The following is an 18,703-nucleotide window of genomic DNA, read 5'->3' as shown; positions in this document are numbered from 1 at the left end:
CCCTTCACTCCACTGACAACCAATACAGCTACGCCATACAAACTAGTTGGATACACTCCTGTAAACTCAAACCCCATTGGCAGATCATGATTTATCCGTTGGTCTATATCTTTTAGATACACATGCATTTGTACCTGATTGTGAAATTCTGCATCGTGCATCTGCGATGGACAGTGTTTTTTTTTACAATGCTGAATAGCCTACACTTGAAATCGAGTATTTAATCAAAATTATCATTTAGATTTTGTCCCCATTGCAAGAGAATAAATAGCACTATATAGCATAATTTAGGCCACTAGCCTTTCCCTTTCATCTCTCCAATGCATGCTAAATTCTGGAATAATGTTTGGGTTCAATAGGGCAGCTACATCTAACACGTGTCTGCATAGTTGGGTGATGGACAAAATAAATGCTGGGTTAAAAACAATTCAATTTGTGTAAATATTGGACAAAACACATGTTGGGTTATTTTGAACCAGCAGTTGGGTCACTTCACAATCCATTGCCAGAGCCAGGTTGGGTTGTTGATGCTTGGTTATTCATCTACGACCAGAGATGGGAAGTATTTATGTTACATGGATTTTAAATACGTATTTGAATTACTTCTGAGTATTTTGTATGTTGTATTACACTGGGCTGAAGAACGGTCCAGTGTATTTTGGAACAAGATACTTTTGAAAGCTGTAATGTGTATTTTCAAAATACTATACTATTTCTTTATAGTTGTTCACAATTGTGTGCCCCCCTTTCATTCTACATTGGTATCAAAATGCTAATGGAACTATGGTGTGATAAGAGCGTCTGCTAAATTAACTAAATGAAAATGTACAGTGTATGTAATAATGAGTAATCGCAAAGCATGCTGAGTATTACTCTAATGAGCTCTGCCCTGAAACAAGGCCAATGAAAATACCCAATGTGCTTTGCAGTTGTTCGTTTTCACATATACATTTACATTTTGGTAATTTAACAGATGCTCTTATCCAGAGTGTCAATGCATTCACCTAAGTTAGATTTTTATTTTTATTATTATTTCGTATTTTATTTCAATACATTGTTCTTTAGGGTATTTTGTAGTTTTATTTTGTAAGTGAAATAGTAATTTACGCACAACCTTGGCTATGATCCACAGGGTCAGATCAGAAGACTGGAGGCATAATTGTGATTTGTAATTTGTGCCCATCCCTGGCTACAATCCACCTGGTCAGATCAGAAGACTGGAGGCGTGGCTTAGTAGGGGCATGGCTTTCAGAATGTTATTCTTGGCCATCAGTGAAAGAAAATGTAATTTCAGTTTTAGTTTCAGATGAGGTGACATACTCTAGGCTAATGCCCCCAGTGGAGGGCGTTAGCAACATGAATAATCTACTACTGTACACAAATGCTTCATTCCTGATAAATCATGATCTGCCAATGGGGAATGCACATATGACTGGGAAAATTCCACTTGAACTGGTAATTACTAGTGGGAAACTCGTCATCATCTTGAGCTCCCACTTATTCCACATGCTGACCCCTGACACCACCTACTAAGGAAATTACCTCGATAACAGCCTTTTCGACAGTTAAATGCAACAAAGCATTATTTATAAAAAGCTATCTATTAATATGGTTTTTGAATACTATAATTTGTTTACAAGCTTGATAGCTGTACTTTTAGTTCACGGTTTAAGCAGATGTTGGCCATTAGCAAATCTGTGTTTCTCAATAAGTTCAAAAGCACGTGAATGCATCCAACTGGTATTTATGACTTCACAACTGGTAAATTCCCACATCCCACTTGGTTATAAATGCAGAGTAAGCACAAACAGCACTTGTCATTTTCCCATTCTGACTCTATGGACATCAGCAATGTGCAATGTTTTATGCTCTGTTATTGTGTAAATTGTTCCCCATTTGTTGTTTGTTGTTGTTCTTGTTGTTGTTTTTGCAAAACCAATTTTGTTTTCTTCTAGTAGTGTGAAAGTAATTATTTTTGTATCAATGCAGTTTCACTTACATTTATCCACCCCCGCACAGGACAAAGATTTCAGATCAAGGGCCTGATTACCTGAATGTCCACCAATGTTATTTACATGTTGAAATGTCCTTGTGGTCTGTCTTACATAGGGAACACCCGTAGAAGCCTTAAGACACGGATCAGTGAGCACCGCATGTCAGCGATTGGGTGCAGAGATGTAGCGGAGTCAGGTGCAGGACACAGGTTTGAGCAAAACAACTGAGTTTACTCACAAAAAGGCAAGCAATATTCCAATAAGGAAAATACAGACAGAATAACACCTACACGAACCGCTAAGACAACAACAATCACGGACAGAACAGAAAGGTATGCCAGAGGGTTAAATAAGGAACATGATATAGGAATTGAAACCAGGTGTGTGTAAATACAGACAAAACAAAATGGAAATGAAACATGGATCGGTGGTGACTAGAAAGCCGGTGACGTCGACCGCCGAACACCACCCGAAAAAGGAGAGGGGTCGATTTCGGTGGAAGTCGTGACACCGCAGCACTATACGGACAGGTGGGACAAAACATCTGGTTGCTGCTCATTTTGTACAAGGTGGACATCCTATTAGTTCTCTGAGATACATTGGAATAGAAATGGTCAAGATGTCACGTAGGGGAGAGGACGTTGAGAGGAAACTTCTTCAAAGGGAATCTTTCTGGATCCACAGGCTCAATATATTGTCTTCTCTTGGCCTTAATGAAGAGTTTGACTTGAAACCGTTTTTATAGTTTCAGTATGTCCAAATTGTGTTTTTTTAATCCTAATTTAATATTTTATGTGTATGTTTATTACTGTATATTTTGATCACATTCCCTGTGTATGAACATATATTTTGATACATTGAATGTTAATTTTGTGAAATTATGTTATATATTTTTTACCTCCTGTTTCAGGAAGTGATATTTGCAAAAGCCTACCTGCGATTTGGCAGGAACATTGGGAGGCAGGAATATACATCGGTGGAGGCTGCTGAAGGGAGGATGGCTCATAATAATGGCTGAAACGGCACAAATGGAATGGCTCCAGGCATTTTCACGAGCCCGTCCTCCCCAATTAAGGTGCCACCAACATCATGGGATATACATGCATAATGATCTGCATGTCAAATGTAACAGAAGACTCATCTGGGTCTGCATCTCTGCTCGCTATCACGGCAAAATTATATTTTAAAAAACTGATGGAGGAATAGACTTGAGTGAAAAGCGGGCAGAGAGAAGCAGGTGAGTGAGGGCTGGTAGGGTCTAGGGGATGGTGCTGGCTGATTACAGCTGCCACACGTGATATGCGCATGAAATTGAAGTGGATATTATTAGACCTGCCCATACAAGAGACTAGTGGCTGTTGCTTCAATTCAACTGAATTTATTAACAAAGCTGACTTTTATAAACATTTTATAACAGACGCCAGCAGGTTCTTTAGATCGGTAGGGATGAAAAAGTCAGTAGTATCAAATGAAACAGTACTACGGTATTCTTAAATGTTATCATGATGTTTTGGTACCATGGTACCGGTATACCCATAAGTGGCAATTCCAGGGCGGACGCGCCCCCCCCCCCCCCAAAAATATGATTTGTCCCACCCAATAAATTACTGTAAACATAACTATTTATTTCAATAATATGCAATGAGAGCACTTGTGCTTGATTATAGACACTTAATAGCGCCTAAATTTCAAAAGATTGCTGTAACGGCAGCCTTCCCTCTCTTCACTATAAGAGAGGGTGAAACAGGGATCGGACCAACACGCAGCGTAGCCAGTGCTCAACATGTTTAATTAAACAAAAAACAGTGAACACTTACAACGAACAAAATTACAAAATGTGGCAAACCGAAACAGTCATATCTGGTGCAGAATACAAATACAGAGACAGGAAACAACCACCCACAATCCCCAACACAAAACAAGCCACCTATATATGATTCTCAATCAGGGACAACGATTGACAGCTGTCTCTGATTGAGAACCATATTAGGCTGGACACAGAAACAGACTAACTAGACACACAACATAGAATTCCCACCAGCTCACGTCCTGACCAACACTAAACAAGCAAAACACATAAGAACTCTGGTCAGGACGTTACAATTGCGAACTTCTATTATCTGTCTCCTATTGTAAATAACCTGTGTCTATAATCAGCACAAGTGCTTTCATGTCGCCAGCTATGTAGAAAAAAGACGGAAATTTACATTTACATTTACATTTAAGTCATTTAGCAGACGCTCTTATCCAGAGCGACTTACAAATTGGTGCATTCACCTAATGACATCCAGTGGAACAGCCACTTTACAATAGTGCATCTAAATCTTTTAAGGGGGGGGGGGGGGGCAGAAGGATTGCTTTATCCTATCCTAGGTATTCCTTGAAGAGGTGGGGTTTCAGGTGTCTCCGGAAGGTGGTGATTGACTCCGCTGTCCTGGCGTCGTGAGGGAGTTTGTTCCACCATTGGGGTGCCAGAGCAGTGAACAGTTTTGACTGGGCTGAGCGGGAACTGTACTTCCTCAGTGGTAGGGAGGCGAGCAGGCCAGAGGTGGATGAACGCAGTGCCCTTGTTTGGGTGTAGGGCCTGATCAGAGCCTGAAGGTACTGAGGTGCCGTTCCCCTCACAGCTCCGTAGGCAAGCACCATGGTCTTGTAGCGGATGCGAGCTTCAACTGGAAGCCAGTGGAGAGAGCGGAGGAGCGGGGTGACGTGAGAGAACTTGGGAAGGTTGAACACCAGACGGGCTGCGGCGTTCTGGATGAGTTGTAGGGGTTTGATGGCACAGGCAGGGAGCCCAGCCAACAGCGAGTTGCAGTAATCCAGACGGGAGATGACAAGTGCCTGGATTAGGACCTGCGCCGCTTCCTGTGTGAGGCAGGGTCGTACTCTGCGGATGTTGTAGAGCATGAACCTACAGGAACGGGCCACCGACTTGATGTTAGTTGAGAACGACAGGGTGTTGTCCAGGATCACGCCAAGGTTCTTAGCGCTCTGGGAGGAGGACACAATGGAGTTGTCAACCGTGATGGCGAGATCATGGAACGGGCAGTCCTTCCCCGGGAGGAAGAGCAGCTCCGTCTTGCCGAGGTTCAGCTTGAGGTGGTGATCCGTCATCCACACTGATATGTCTGCCAGACATGCAGAGATGCGATTCGCCACCTGGTCATCAGAAGGGGGAAAGGAGAAGATTAATTGTGTGTCGTCTGCATAGCAATGATAGGAGAGACCATGTGAGGTTATGACAGAGCCAAGTGACTTGGTGTATAGCGAGAATAGGAGAGGGCCTAGAACAGAGCCCTGGGGGACACCAGTGGTGAGAGCGCGTGGTGAGGAGACAGATTCTCGCCACGCCACCTGGTAGGAGCGACCTGTCAGGTAGGACGCAATCCAAGCGTGGGCCGCGCCGGAGATGCCCAACTCGGAGAGGGTGGAGAGGAGGATCTGATGGTTCACAGTATCGAAGGCAGCCGATAGGTCTAGAAGGATGAGAGCAGAGGAAAGAGAGTTAGCTTTAGCAGTGCGGAGCGCCTCCGTGATACAGAGAAGAGCAGTCTCAGTTGAGTGACTAGTCTTGAAACCTGACTGATTTGGATCAAGAAGGTCATTCTGAGAGAGATAGCAGGAGAGCTGGCCAAGGACGGCACGTTCAAGAGTTTTGGAGAGAAAAGAAAGAAGGGATACTGGTCTGTAGTTGTTGACATCGGAGGGATCGAGTGTAGGTTTTTTCAGAAGGGGTGCAACTCTCGCTCTCTTGAAGACGGAAGGGACGTAGCCAGCGGTCAGGGATGAGTTGATGAGCGAGGTGAGGTAAGGGAGAAGGTCTCCGGAAATGGTCTGGAGAAGAGAGGAGGGGATAGGGTCAAGCGGGCAGGTTGTTGGGCGGCCGGCCGTCACAAGACGCGAGATTTCATCTGGAGAGAGAGGGGAGAAAGAGGTCAAAGCACAGGGTAGGGCAGTGTGAGCAGAACCAGCGGTGTCGTTTGACTTAGCAAACGAGGATCGGATGTCGTCGACCTTCTTTTCAAAATGGTTGACGAAGTCGTCTGCAGAGAGGGAGGAGGGGGGGGGAGGGGGAGGAGGATTCAGGAGGGAGGAGAAGGTGGCAAAGAGCTTCCTAGGGTTAGAGGCAGATGCTTGGAATTTAGAGTGGTAGAAAGTGGCTTTAGCAGCAGAGACAGAAGAGGAAAATGTAGAGAGGAGGGAGTGAAAGGATGCCAGGTCCGCAGGGAGGCGAGTTTTCCTCCATTTCCGCTCGGCTGCCCGGAGCCCTGTTCTGTGAGCTCGCAATGAGTCGTCGAGCCACGGAGCGGGAGGGGAGGACCGAGCCGGCCTGGAGGATAGGGGACATAGAGAGTCAAAGGATGCAGAAAGGGAGGAGAGGAGGGTTGAGGAGGCAGAATCAGGAGATAGGTTGGAGAAGGTTTGGGCAGAGGCCCCAAATCAGAGCATTTTTCAGTACACCACAATGCAAAGTAAGAACCCTAGTAGCCTATTATCTCAAAGACTAGTTGATAAAATGTTCATAAGAAAGACGTGACATGCTAATGGGAATGTTTCACAATGATGTCATTAGGCAGAGCGGGCAACAGATGGCATATAGACAGCAGAGCTGGGGACAGATAGGCAGGGACAGACTGGCAGAGACAGGGAGTCTCAGGTAAGTTTGAGTCTTTGTTTGGCAACATTATGAAAGGTTCTCTTTTTTTAGACTTGTAAAATAGGGACTTAATTGGACAATGCCATGGATAGCCCCACTCAACTTAAACTGGTGACTGAACAAAGATTTGTTTAAGGCAATGGTTTTGCTGTTGTGATTAATTGTGTAGTTTTGGGTACTGGAAGTTAGGAGTATGGCAAAAAAACGTATTTCTTTACCAGGAGACAGACTGTGTGTCAGTGAGGGTAGTGAAAGGGAAAAAGCCAGGGAGAGAGACTTCAGAGGACAGTGTCACAGCCATGGCAGGACCAGGTGTCAACCTTTTTGCCAGCAGCACCCGTATAGGGGACAGTGGCACAGCATTGTCCAGTTACCTTAGTGATGGCACAAAATCATATCAGCCACACCCACAATTTATAGAACCGCAAACTCTTGCTAAGTGAGTGTTGACGTTTCAAGAGAAATGGTTTCGCGATTTCCCCTGGCTACGTTATAAACCATCATTAAAAGGAGTGTTTGCACTGTAGCCAAGGGTTTCAAGCCAGCCATATTTTGGCCAAAAAGCGGATGCTGCCTTCATTAGTGCAGGGTTTAGGAACTGGATAAAATCCATTGTAAAATTCACAGCACATCAAAGCTACCTAACCCACCGCAACTTTGTAACTGTAGCAGCACACCAGCTAAATCCAATCGTGCCCTGTTATCCAGCGCGTGGGGTAAACGGCAGGAGGACGCAAGGCATGAACTGCTTGATGAAAATTGTTAGTTCAGTGCAGCATGTGGCAAGACCGGGACAAGCTTTTAGAGGCCACAGATGACAGTGGGAATTCATACCAGCTTTTGAAACTTAGGGGAGGATCCCATTTTAACAGAGCGTACCACAATGTACACAGGCCCCAAAGCACAGAAGGAAATTCTGAACATCATTGCCAATAGTCATTCGAGGCATTGCAGCTGAGATTAGGTCTCTTCCGATTGTACAATTTTCAGTAATTGTTGACGGTACTCAAGATGTCTCTGGTGCTGAACAGGAGAGTGTCTGCCTGCGTTATGTTAACCATGACCTTGTCCCTCAATAGGAGTTTATTGGACTATTCAGGGTGTCTGAGACAAGAGGCGAGAGCATTGCGAAAGTAGCAACTGATGTGTTGAGGCTCAATTTGCCCATGTCTGGCTTACGTGGGCAGAGTTACGATGGTGCCTCAAACATGGCAGGAAAATACACAGGTGCACTAGCAATTGTGAGGAGGCAGCAGCCATTAGCCCTCTATGTGCATTGTGGAGCACACTGTGTAAATCTGATTACACAGGCTGGCTGCTCAGCCTCTACACTGATCCGGGATTGCCTTGGGTCCATCAGTTAGGTGTCCTCTATGGCCAGTCAGGAAATTATAAGAGCATGTTTGAATCAATTGCCACTTCTGACGATCCACATCTGACCACCCTAAAACCCCTATGTCCAACAAGGTGGGCTGTGCGGAATACTGCTAATAGAGCTGTGCTAGGGCAGTATGAGTCGATACTAAGCAGCCTAGAGGAGATGGCAAAAACTGCATCCAAGACAGCTTCAACTGCCAGTGGCTTATTTGAGCACTTCAGCATAGGCAATACTGTGTTGTGCCTCACACTTGCCTCTGCTGTTCTTGGAGAGCTTGAATCCTTTAACATTTCACTGCAGAAGAAAACTCAGACTGTCTCTGGTATGCAGGCTGCAGTCGAGTGTGTGTGCGGTCATCTCTTAGTGGCAAGAGAAATGACGAAAGCTACCTTGCACTGTATTAAAAAGCAACAACATTGATTGAGTCCATTGAGACACACTCAAGACGATTTGCTGGAAAAGCAGTGGATCACTATAGGGCAGAGTTTTTTTAAAGTGTTGGATGGTGTGGAGGTTCAGTTTGGTGACCGTTTTGACCAGGACAGTCTAAACGTCCTACAAAAGTTGGAAAGAGCGCTTCTCACGGGGGAGTTGGATGAGTTTCTAGATCAGTACCCTGAGCTGAACATAGATTCTCTTTCAGTGCAGTTGCCTCTCTCTTTCGCAACAAATACCACTGTAGCAGCAGCGGAGAGGCTGCAGAGGTCCTCAAGGAGGCTTCCAGTGGAGGTGCAAGGGGTTGTTTCACCAAGTTGAGGTGCTGATCAGAATTTTGTTTGTGGTGCCAGTGTCTTCATGTGAGGCTGAGAGGAGTTTCAGTGCACTCCGCAGGATGAAGACTTGGATACGGGCTAGCTTGGGCCAAGAGGGACTGAATGGCACAGTTGTCTGTAATGTACAGGCTGGACAGTCTCGAGGGAAATTATAAGCCAGCAATTTGTTGGATGCATTGAAACCCGCAAATATATGTTCGGTTCAGTAGTGTGTATGGCAGTGGTTCTCAGCCTTTTTCGGGTACTGGAACCCCTGCCTATTTTGAGGCAAGGCAGGCAAGGTTTTGAGCAGTCCTCAGGGACCCCCACCCCCTCTATATTATATGTAAAGTTACTGGAAACCTTGTGGTACTGAATATGTTCATTATACTTTTTTATTTCACAGACCCCTTGCAGTTACACCAGGGACCCCTAGGGGTCTACAGACCCCTGTTTGAGAACCCCTGGTATATATAGTAAATTTGTTCTTTTGTTTAGTAGTTTTTAGTACATGACAGTACACTTTTATTTTGTTATTTTATTTAAAATGGCTTACTTTGTGACATACTTGTCCATAGCTATTGTTTGAAGAGTTGAGACACTGACTGAACAATAAATAAGTATTTTTGAAGGATATTTTGGTTGATTTATTTTGGTTATTCATTGAAGTAGTTCTTTCACTTTTAGAACTGTACTTATTTTGAGCTTTTTGTTCTTGTAAAGCTATTGTAGTAGATTCAGGTCAGTGGCACATATTTAATGACTATATAAATGTATCAGAAAGTCAAATGAAAAGGTCAATTCAATACTGAGACAAACTTTGATGGTTCTCAATGGAGATTATGTTAGATGAGATCACACCATGCTCATTGTATTTACGAAAACTGCACCCATAAACAGTGTACAGTACCATTGCCACCTAATGGCCTTTCTTGGTATTGCTGGTTGTAAATACAAACACCTGCAAACATAGTGGACTGATAAGGAACACTGCTATAACTATTATTTGTAGTAGTACTATTATAATGATTTAAACATTTGAACAATTTGGGACAACCCTTCAGTTAACTACCTATCAATTATCCAGTAGTAGTGATTATGGTTCCTCAATTTAACATATTACAATGTAGGCTGTGTTACAGCACTAATTTTGGTGTCCCCTTCAGGAATTGCTCTTGAGAATTTAATGTAATTGTCCCCTCGAAAGTTGATATCAGATTTTCGCCCCTGGGTATACCGTGCAACACTAAAACTGACTAGTTTTAATGCTGTGGAAATTAACTTTTTCTATAATGTTGAGTGACGGTGACAAGTTTGAGATTTGATTACATTGCATGCGGACTGCCCAGAATTACTTATCTACAAATCACCTTGCATCCCAAATACCTAGTCATTGTGATCAACATTAGTGTTTCTGTTCCTCACCTTGGCTTGCTTTAACTGATCCCTTCCAATTTGCTGTCTGGGTCCCTCAGAGCTGGGCGGTCTCCTGAAGTATGTGCGGCCGTTTCTGAATTCCATCAGCAAGGCCAAGGCGGCGCGGTTGGTGCGCTCGCTGCTGGAGCTGTTTCTGGACATGGAGGCAGCTACAGGCCAGGAGGTGGAGCTGTGTCTGGAGTACATTGAATGGGCCATGGCTGAGAAGAGAACATTCCTCAGACAGGCCCTGGAGGTGAGGAGTGGAAGAGGGGACCCCACTGGAAGAGAGCTGAGCGGGAGCACTGACATGATGGGTTTGGTTCGCCTCACTAAATGGTTTAAAGTGGATGGAGATTGAGCCCGTCTTGGGGTTCTTGAGTCTATTTCGCTCTATGTAGCGCTGCAGTTCTTGCTGCTAGGGCCATTGGTGGATCTTGATGACACATTTCAATTATGTCAATTTGGGAATTGAGTTGAAATTCCAATTGAACAATTTTAGAATTTTCTTTCTTAAAACCGACCTCTGGTGGTGATGATTATTTTAGATGATTTTAGAGGTGGTGGTATCCTTGACTTTGTCTCTCTCTCTCCAGGCTCGTCTCATCTCTGTATTTTGACACAAAGCGGTATCAGGAGGCGCTTCATCTAGGTGCGTTTTTTGTTTGTACAGAAACAAAAAAATATTAATCACAACAAAAAGAGCAGAATATGATTACAGTTGGTGCACAGCAGATACATGTTAACTCTGTTTTATACACTTCAGTTGACCAGTCCCAATTATAGTACTTAAAAAAATGCCCTTCATATCTGCCAACTCTGGCTTGGTGTACTCATTCATGTCTCTCCCTTTCTCTCCATCCCTTCCTCCTTCCATCCCTCTCTCCCACAGGCACCCAGCTACTCCAGGAGCTGAAGAAAATGGATGACAAGGCCCTGCTGGTGGAGGTACAGCTGCTGGAGAGTAAGACGTACCACGGCCTCAGCAACCTGCCCAAGGCCCGAGCTGCCCTCACCTCTGCACGTACCACCGCCAACGGCATTTACTGCCCGCCCAAGCTACAGGCCGCCCTGGACATGCAGTCAGGTCCGCTACTCTCCATTCGCCTCCCCTACAACACCCACCACTAGTTCATTCTTATGTCCACTGTGTAGGAGTGGCTTCTGCAGTTTTAAAATAAATTCAGTGATTTTTAGACATTTTATAATTTATATTTAAATCCTTTTAAAGTGGTAAGGCATCAGCTCTTCCACATCCACCAAGCATAAAGGCCTGGGTCCTAACTAGACACAGCTGTAGGTTGACTTTTTCTGGTTGTACAGAGGTGGCCATGCAGTATTGAGATATTGAGTCCAGTTGTACCTCTGATTTCCCTGTTTACCTTATTGCGCGCAGCTGGTGTCCTGGGTCTAAATCAATCCCTGATTAGAGAGCAAGCATGACAATCAGCATTGCAACAGGACTTGAGGTCCAGATTTGAGTAGGTTGATAGCCTCCTCACCCCTCCACCCCTACAGGGATCATCCACGCAGCAGAGGAGGACTGGAAGACTGCCTACTCTTACTTCTACGAGGCCTTCGAAGGCTACGACTCCATCGACCATCCCAGAGCGATCACCGCTCTCAAATACATGCTGCTCTGCAAAATCATGCTCAATCTGTAAGCAGCTGAACGGTCAACTCTATATGTTGTGTGTAATGATGACCAATGTGTACTCACTATACTTACGCATGATATAACTTTGGAATTTCAGTAAATATGCAGCACAACAGTTAGTTATGGAGTTGGTTATGTGTGGATAAGAGCTTAAGAGGAAAGTTGATGTCTTGAATGAGTAACCTGTTGTCTTGTTGTAGTCCTGAGGAGGTCCAGGGTCTCATCAGTGGAAAGCTAGCACTGCGGCACGCCGGGAGACAGACAGACTCTCTGAAATGCGTGGCGCAGGCCAGCAATAACTGGTCGCTGGACGATTTTGAAAAGGTAAAGAGCATGTTGAGTGATCTGAATAACATTGATGCACAGATGCATTTTTTCATTTGCTGTTTTTATCCCTTGCATTGTTTATCCCATATTGTAGGTTCCTTAACACCTGTTTTACTCTTCCTCTCTTTCTATCCCCCTCTTTTGCTAAATCTTTACTTTCTCCCCTCCTATCTATATCCTTCTATTTTCCCCATTTCTTACCTCTATCCCCCCTCTCTCCAGGCCCTGACAGAGTACAGAGGTGAGTTGAGAGACAACTCCACTGTAGAAACTTACATTACAACGGAACGACTTGATTAGCGTAGTGTTAGCTAGTTGTCTTTGCTGTCCTTGTATCCAAGATAATTGTGTAGTTTAGAGAAATCTAGAGAAATTGTCGAGGTTACCTAGCCAGCTTCACTTTCAACAACGCAGCCACTGCTAGCCAGCCTACTTCACCAGCCAGCAGTACTATATCATTTTAGTCAATAAGATCTTTTATTTTATTATTATTTTTTTTGCAACGTAAGCTTAACTTTCAGAACATTCGAGACGTGTAGTCCACTTGTCATTCTAATCTCCTTTGCATTAGCGTAGCCTCTTCTGTAGCCTGTCAACTATGTGTCTGTCTATCCCTGTTCTCTCCTCTCTGCACAGACCATACAAACGCTTCACACCGCGTGGCCGCGGCCACCCTAACCTGGTGGTCCCAGCCCGCACGACCCACGTGGAGTTCCAGGTCTCCGGTAGCCTCTGGAACTGCCGATCTGCGGCCAACAAGGCAGAGCTCATCTCAGCCTATGCGTCCCACCAGTCCCTCGACTTCTTGGCACTGACGGAAACATGGCTCACCACAGATAACACTGCTACTCCTACTGCTCTCTCTTCGTCTGCCCACGTGTTCTCGCACACCCCGAGAGCTTCTGGTCAGCGGGGTGGTGGCACCGGGATCCTCATCTCTCCCAAGTGGTCATTCTCTCTTTCTCCCCTTACCCATCTGTCTATCGCCTCCTTTGAATTCCATGCTGTCACAGTTACCAGCCCTTTCAAGCTTAACATCCTTATCATTTATCGCCCTCCAGGTTCCCTCGGAGAGTTCATCAATGAGCTTGATGCCTTGATAAGCTCCTTTCCTGAGGACGGCTCACCTCTCACAGTTCTGGGTGACTTTAACCTCCCCACGGATACCTTTGACTCATTCCTCTCTGCCTCCTTCTTTCCACTCCTCTCCTCTTTTGACCTCACCCTCTCACCTTCCCCCCCTACTCACAAGGCAGGCAACACGCTTGACCTCATCTTTACTAGATGCTGTTCTTCCACTAACCTCATTGCAACTCCCCTCCAAGTCTCCGACCACTACCTTGTATCCTTTTCCCTCTCGCTCTCATCCAACACTTCCCACACTGCCCCTACTCGGATGGTATCGCGCCGTCCCAACCTCCGCTCTCTCTCCCCCGCTACTCTCTCCTCTTCCATCCTATCATCTCTTCCCTCTGCCCAAACCTTCTCCAACCTATCTCCTGATTCTGCCTCCTCAACCCTCCTCTCCTCCCTTTCTGCATCCTTTGACTCTCTATGTCCCCTATCCTCCAGGCCGGCTCGGTCCTCCCCTCCCGCTCCGTGGCTCGACGACTCATTGCGAGCTCACAGAACAGGGCTCCGGGCAGCCGAGCGGAAATGGAGGAAAACTCGCCTCCCTGCGGACCTGGCATCCTTTCACTCCCTCCTCTCTACATTTTCCTCTTCCGTCTCTGCTGCTAAAGCCACTTTCTACCACTCTAAATTCCAAGCATCTGCCTCTAACCCTAGGAAGCTCTTTGCCACCTTCTCCTCCCTCCTGAATCCTCCTCCCCCTCCCCCCCCCTCCTCCCTCTCTGCAGACGACTTCGTCAACCATTTCGAAAAGAAGGTCGACGACATCCGATCCTCGTTTGCTAAGTCAAACGACACCGCTGGTTCTGCTCACACTGCCCTACCCTGTGCTCTGACCTCTTTCTCCCCTCTCTCTCCAGATGAAATCTCGCGTCTTGTGACGGCCGGCCGCCCAACAACCTGCCCGCTTGACCCTATCCCCTCCTCTCTTCTCCAGACCATTTCCGGAGACCTTCTCCCTTACCTCACCTCGCTCATCAACTCATCCTTGACCGCTGGCTACGTCCCTTCCGTCTTCAAGAGAGCGAGAGTTGCACCCCTTCTGAAAAAACCTACACTCGATCCCTCCGATGTCAACAACTACAGACCAGTATCCCTTCTTTCTTTTCTCTCCAAAACTCTTGAACGTGCCGTCCTTGGCCAGCTCTCCTGCTATCTCTCTCAGAATAACCTTCTTGATCCAAATCAGTCAGGTTTCAAGACTAGTCACTCAACTGAGACTGCTCTTCTCTGTATCACGGAGGCGCTCCGCACTGCTAAAGCTAACTCTCTCTCCTCTGCTCTCATGCTTCTAGACCTATCGGCTGCCTTCGATACTGTGAACCATCAGATCCTCCTCTCCACCCTCTCCGAGTTGGGCATCTCCGGCGCGGCCCACGCTTGGATTGCGTCCTACCTGACAGGTCGCTCCTACCAGGTGGCGTGGCGAGAATCTGTCTCCTCACCACGCGCTCTCACAACTGGTGTCCCCCAGGGCTCTGTTCTATCTGTTCTCTCCTATTCTCGCTATACACCAAGTCACTTGGCTCTGTCATAACCTCACATGGTCTCTCCTATCATTGCTATGCAGACGACACACAATTAATCTTCTCCTTTCCCCCTTCTGATGACCAGGTGGCGAATCGCATCTGTGCATGTCTGGCAGACATATCAGTGTGGATGACGGATCACCACCTCAAGCTGAACCTCGGCAAGACGGAGCTGCTCTTCCTCCCGGGGAAGGACTGCCCGTTCCATGATCTCGCCATCACGGTTGACAACTCCATTGTGTCCTCCTCCCAGAGCGCTAAGAACCTTGGCGTGATCCTGGACAACACCCTGTCGTTCTCAACTAACATCAAGTCGGTGGCCCGTTCCTGTAGGTTCATGCTCTACAACATCCGCAGAGTACGACCCTGCCTCACACAGGAAGCGGCGCAGGTCCTAATCCAGGCACTTGTCATCTCCCGTCTGGATTACTGCAACTCGCTGTTGGCTGGGCTCCCTGCCTGTGCCATTAAACCCCTACAACTCATCCAGAACGCCGCAGCCCGTCTGGTGTTCAACCTTCCCAAGTTCTCTCACGTCACCCCGCTCCTCCGCTCTCTCCACTGGCTTCCAGTTGAAGCTCGCATCCGCTACAAGACTATGGTGCTTGCCTACGGAGCTGTGAGGGGAACGGCACCTCAGTACCTTCAGGCTCTGATCAGGCCCTACACCCAAACAAGGGCACTGCGTTCATCCACCTCTGGCCTGCTCGCCTCCCTACCACTGAGGAAGTACAGTTCCCGCTCAGCCTAGTCAAAACTGTTCGCTGCTCTGGCACCCCAATGGTGGAACAAACTCCCTCACGACGCCAGGACAGCGGAGTCAATCACCACCTTCCGGAGACACCTGAAACCCCACCTCTTCAAGGAATACCTAGGATAGGATAAAGCAATCCTTCTGCCCCCCCCCCCCCCTTAAAAGATTTAGATGCACTATTGTAAAGTGGCTGTTCCACTGGATGTCATAAGGTGAATGCACCAATTTGTAAGTCGCTCTGGATAAGAGCGTCTGCTAAATGACTTAAATGTAAATGATGTAAATGTATAAGCACACACTTGACCACGCTCTATGACAACCTGCTTGAACAGAACCTCATCCGTGTCATCGAGCCTTTCTCCAGGGTACAGGTGAGCATTTTGTGGAAGGTGGGCGCATGCTTTCCAGTCCAGGACTAGGATTTGTTCTTGTAAAATTCTTGGGCTGATCTGTGACCCGCTAGCACCTCCCCCGGTAAGAGGGGAATGAGGCAACCTCAGTTACACACAAGGGAACTTTATTGCTGTACACACTCACACGCAGACAGGGAATAGATGTGGGAAGGATGTGGTTTTGTAATACAGGAGATAAGCAGTAATGAATAGGCTGTACACTATTAGCACAGCAAGAGGACTGGTAAGGACTGTATAAATATAAAGGACTGTATAAGCAAACAATTATTATCTACTACCAACAGTAAATAATAAACACACGTTACAACAATAACAACAACAACTCAGTTCTGCACGCACTCCATCCCACAAGTCCCCTCAGAGGAGTGAACAGACACTGGCCTGCACAGTCAGAAGAACTGTCAGGTGTCTTGCCCACAAACAATGTACCCCTTAGCAACCCAGGTCACACATGTTTGAGAGGCCAGTTTATTGTACCACTAGGGTTGTGGGTTATGGGAAGTGGAGTGAGCAGCTTGGAAAGGTTGTGAGATGCTGATAGGTTACTGGCAGGGAATTTGTAGCACGGCTATTTGTAAAAGGCTAGTATTTGTTTAGCTTTGTTCAGCTTGGATATTTTGTCTTGTAAAGTTCTTTAAGGATTTGTAAAGTATAAAGTTAAAATTGCTGTGTTTGTAAAAGTAATATTTGTAGAATTTTGTATAGTATTTGTTTTGCTTTGTTGAGCTTGTGTTCCAGACCACTGACAAGTGTTGTTCTGTTTCCCCACAGATAGAACACATTTCCACCCTCATAAAACTCTCTAAAGAAAGTCATAGCTTATTCCACTATTAGGACATTAAATGGTGTCAGCACATCTTTCACTTATTTTTGTTATTTTGCCTTGCCCGTTTCCTTCCTTAAAAATGTGCTCTAATGTTTACGGATGCATTAATGTAAAAAAAAGTGATTGGTGTTCTTTTTACTCCATTCATGGTGAGCGTGTGTGTTAAGATGTGTTGATTTGGTTTCTTCACTTCTACACAGGGAGATTTTTATTTTATCTTTATTTAACTAGGCAAGTCAGTTAAGAACAAATTCTTATTTTCAATGACGGCCTAGGAACAGTGGGTTAACTGCCTGTTCAGGGGCAGAACGACAGATTTGTACCTTGTCAGCTCGGGGATTTGAACTTGCAACCTTTCAGTTACTAGTCCAACGCTCTAACCACTAGGCTACCCTGCCTATGTCGAGAGGAACTTGTCACAGATGATTCTTGACACAAAATTTCATGGTAGGTGTCTATGATAATGAAAAATGTGAACACAGACACTTCTCTATGTATTTATTTGGACAGTGAAGCTAAAACCTGCCGACCAATCTAAAATCCTGGAGCATAGAGCCAAATTAAAACTTTTAGCTTTACTTTCCAAATAAATACATAGGGGAGTTTAAATCCAGATGTCCTCCTCCCTCATATTAGTCCCATAGTTGTTGGGAAAATGTAATAATTAACTTCAAGTTAAAGGAAAACAATCACATTTTTTAGGTCTAAGTTTTTTTTGCCTTTACTCTGTACCTACTTGACACCATCCCTCCACCTCCTTCTCTCTAGGTATTTTTGGACCAAGGCGAGGGTGTGCTGATCATCTTCGATGAGCCTGCAGTATACACAACGTATGAGGCGGCCCTGGAGACCATTCAGAACAAGAGCAAAGTGGTGGACTCACTCTACAACAAAGCCAAGAAGCTCACATAGGTCAGTCAGTCCCCTGAGCCGCTAGCAGAATTGGAGTCATATAGAATAAATGTATGTTGAATATGTGTCATTATGTATGACAGCCTTGCTTTGGAAATTATGGGACGGTTTCCCGAACACAGATTAACCACGTTCAATTGAGTATGCTATTTAGTCCATGACTAGGCTTGATCTGTGTCCCTAAATCTGCTGCCCCAGCCTGCTAGTTGATATATTTTCCCTTTTGTCTCTTTCCAGAGAGGAGACCACCTGTACCCCAGCACAGAGCTTGTCCGGCAAGTTTGTGAAGCACTCCGGGAAGGGGAGAGAGTGGGGGGGGGGGGGTGTTTGGACTCAAACAACCCAGCAAGCAAATAAACCAACCGACCAACACACAAACTGACAGGGCTAGGCTGCCCCACCCCTCTTCAATTCAGACTGGGCACATTTTTTTTAAACTGTTTTTCCCCCAATGGACATTACAACTACTGGCATCTCCATCAAAGGTTTCTATGTTCCTCGGCATCCCCCTCCTTGCCGACCATCAGGGAATCTTGTAAAAAATGAACAATAAAGAAACAAACATATACATAACATGTATGAAAGATCTCTGAAAGAGTGTAATTGGTGGGCTTACGTTGCCAAAAGGTTCAGTTCTGTTGCCAAACAACCCCTGGCAAACCCATATGTTTTCTTGCCTTCATCCCCCCAACACACACAGACGGCAATCTGGGTCTGCTGGCTTTGTGCCAGAGTTTACAGATAAAACAGACCACTGTCCCTGCGAACACGCCACAGGAAAAGGACGAAGTCATCGCCACACCGTTTTATAGTTTCCAGACCTGGGTTAATATATTGTTTGAAAATCATTCAAGTATTGAGCGTTTGTTTTATCCTGCCTGGGGTGCCAGGAGGGTGTGGTTTTCCTTTTTGGGACTTTCTATTTGTTCCATTTTAACAGGTTAGCTCAATCGAGAA

At 45.7% G+C, this 18,703-nt stretch overlaps 1 protein-coding gene across 1 annotated transcript; it reads left to right on the top strand.

Moving 5' to 3' along the window:
• The first annotated feature begins 10,073 nt into the window (after nucleotides 1-10,073).
• LOC129856105 (26S proteasome non-ATPase regulatory subunit 11A-like) lies at nucleotides 10,074-17,746 on the top strand. The gene is made up of 10 exons (XM_055924216.1): nucleotides 10,074-10,086; nucleotides 10,257-10,536; nucleotides 10,794-10,849; nucleotides 11,090-11,284; nucleotides 11,716-11,857; nucleotides 12,055-12,178; nucleotides 12,404-12,441; nucleotides 15,879-15,984; nucleotides 17,242-17,284; nucleotides 17,607-17,746. Exons 1-10 carry the CDS (start codon nucleotides 10,074-10,076, stop codon nucleotides 17,744-17,746), a joined length of 1,137 nt encoding a protein of 378 aa, XP_055780191.1.
• The last annotated feature ends 957 nt before the right edge of the window (nucleotides 17,747-18,703 follow it).

Source organism: Salvelinus fontinalis, chromosome 5 (genome assembly GCF_029448725.1).
Source record: "Salvelinus fontinalis isolate EN_2023a chromosome 5, ASM2944872v1, whole genome shotgun sequence".
NCBI lineage: Eukaryota > Metazoa > Chordata > Actinopteri > Salmoniformes > Salmonidae > Salvelinus > Salvelinus fontinalis.
Note: the sequence above shows the minus strand (reverse complement) of the source record. Positions and strands in the feature narration are given on the sequence as shown.

Bases quoted from the DNA above. Each gene is read 5' to 3' on its own strand.
- LOC129856105 (XM_055924216.1), top strand. The intron at 12,179-12,403 runs GTAAAGAGCATG...CCCTCTCTCCAG, and splicing joins CGCTGGACGATTTTGAAAAG to GCCCTGACAGAGTACAGAGG. The intron at 15,985-17,241 runs GTGGGCGCATGC...GCCTATGTCGAG, and splicing joins AGGTGAGCATTTTGTGGAAG to AGGAACTTGTCACAGATGAT.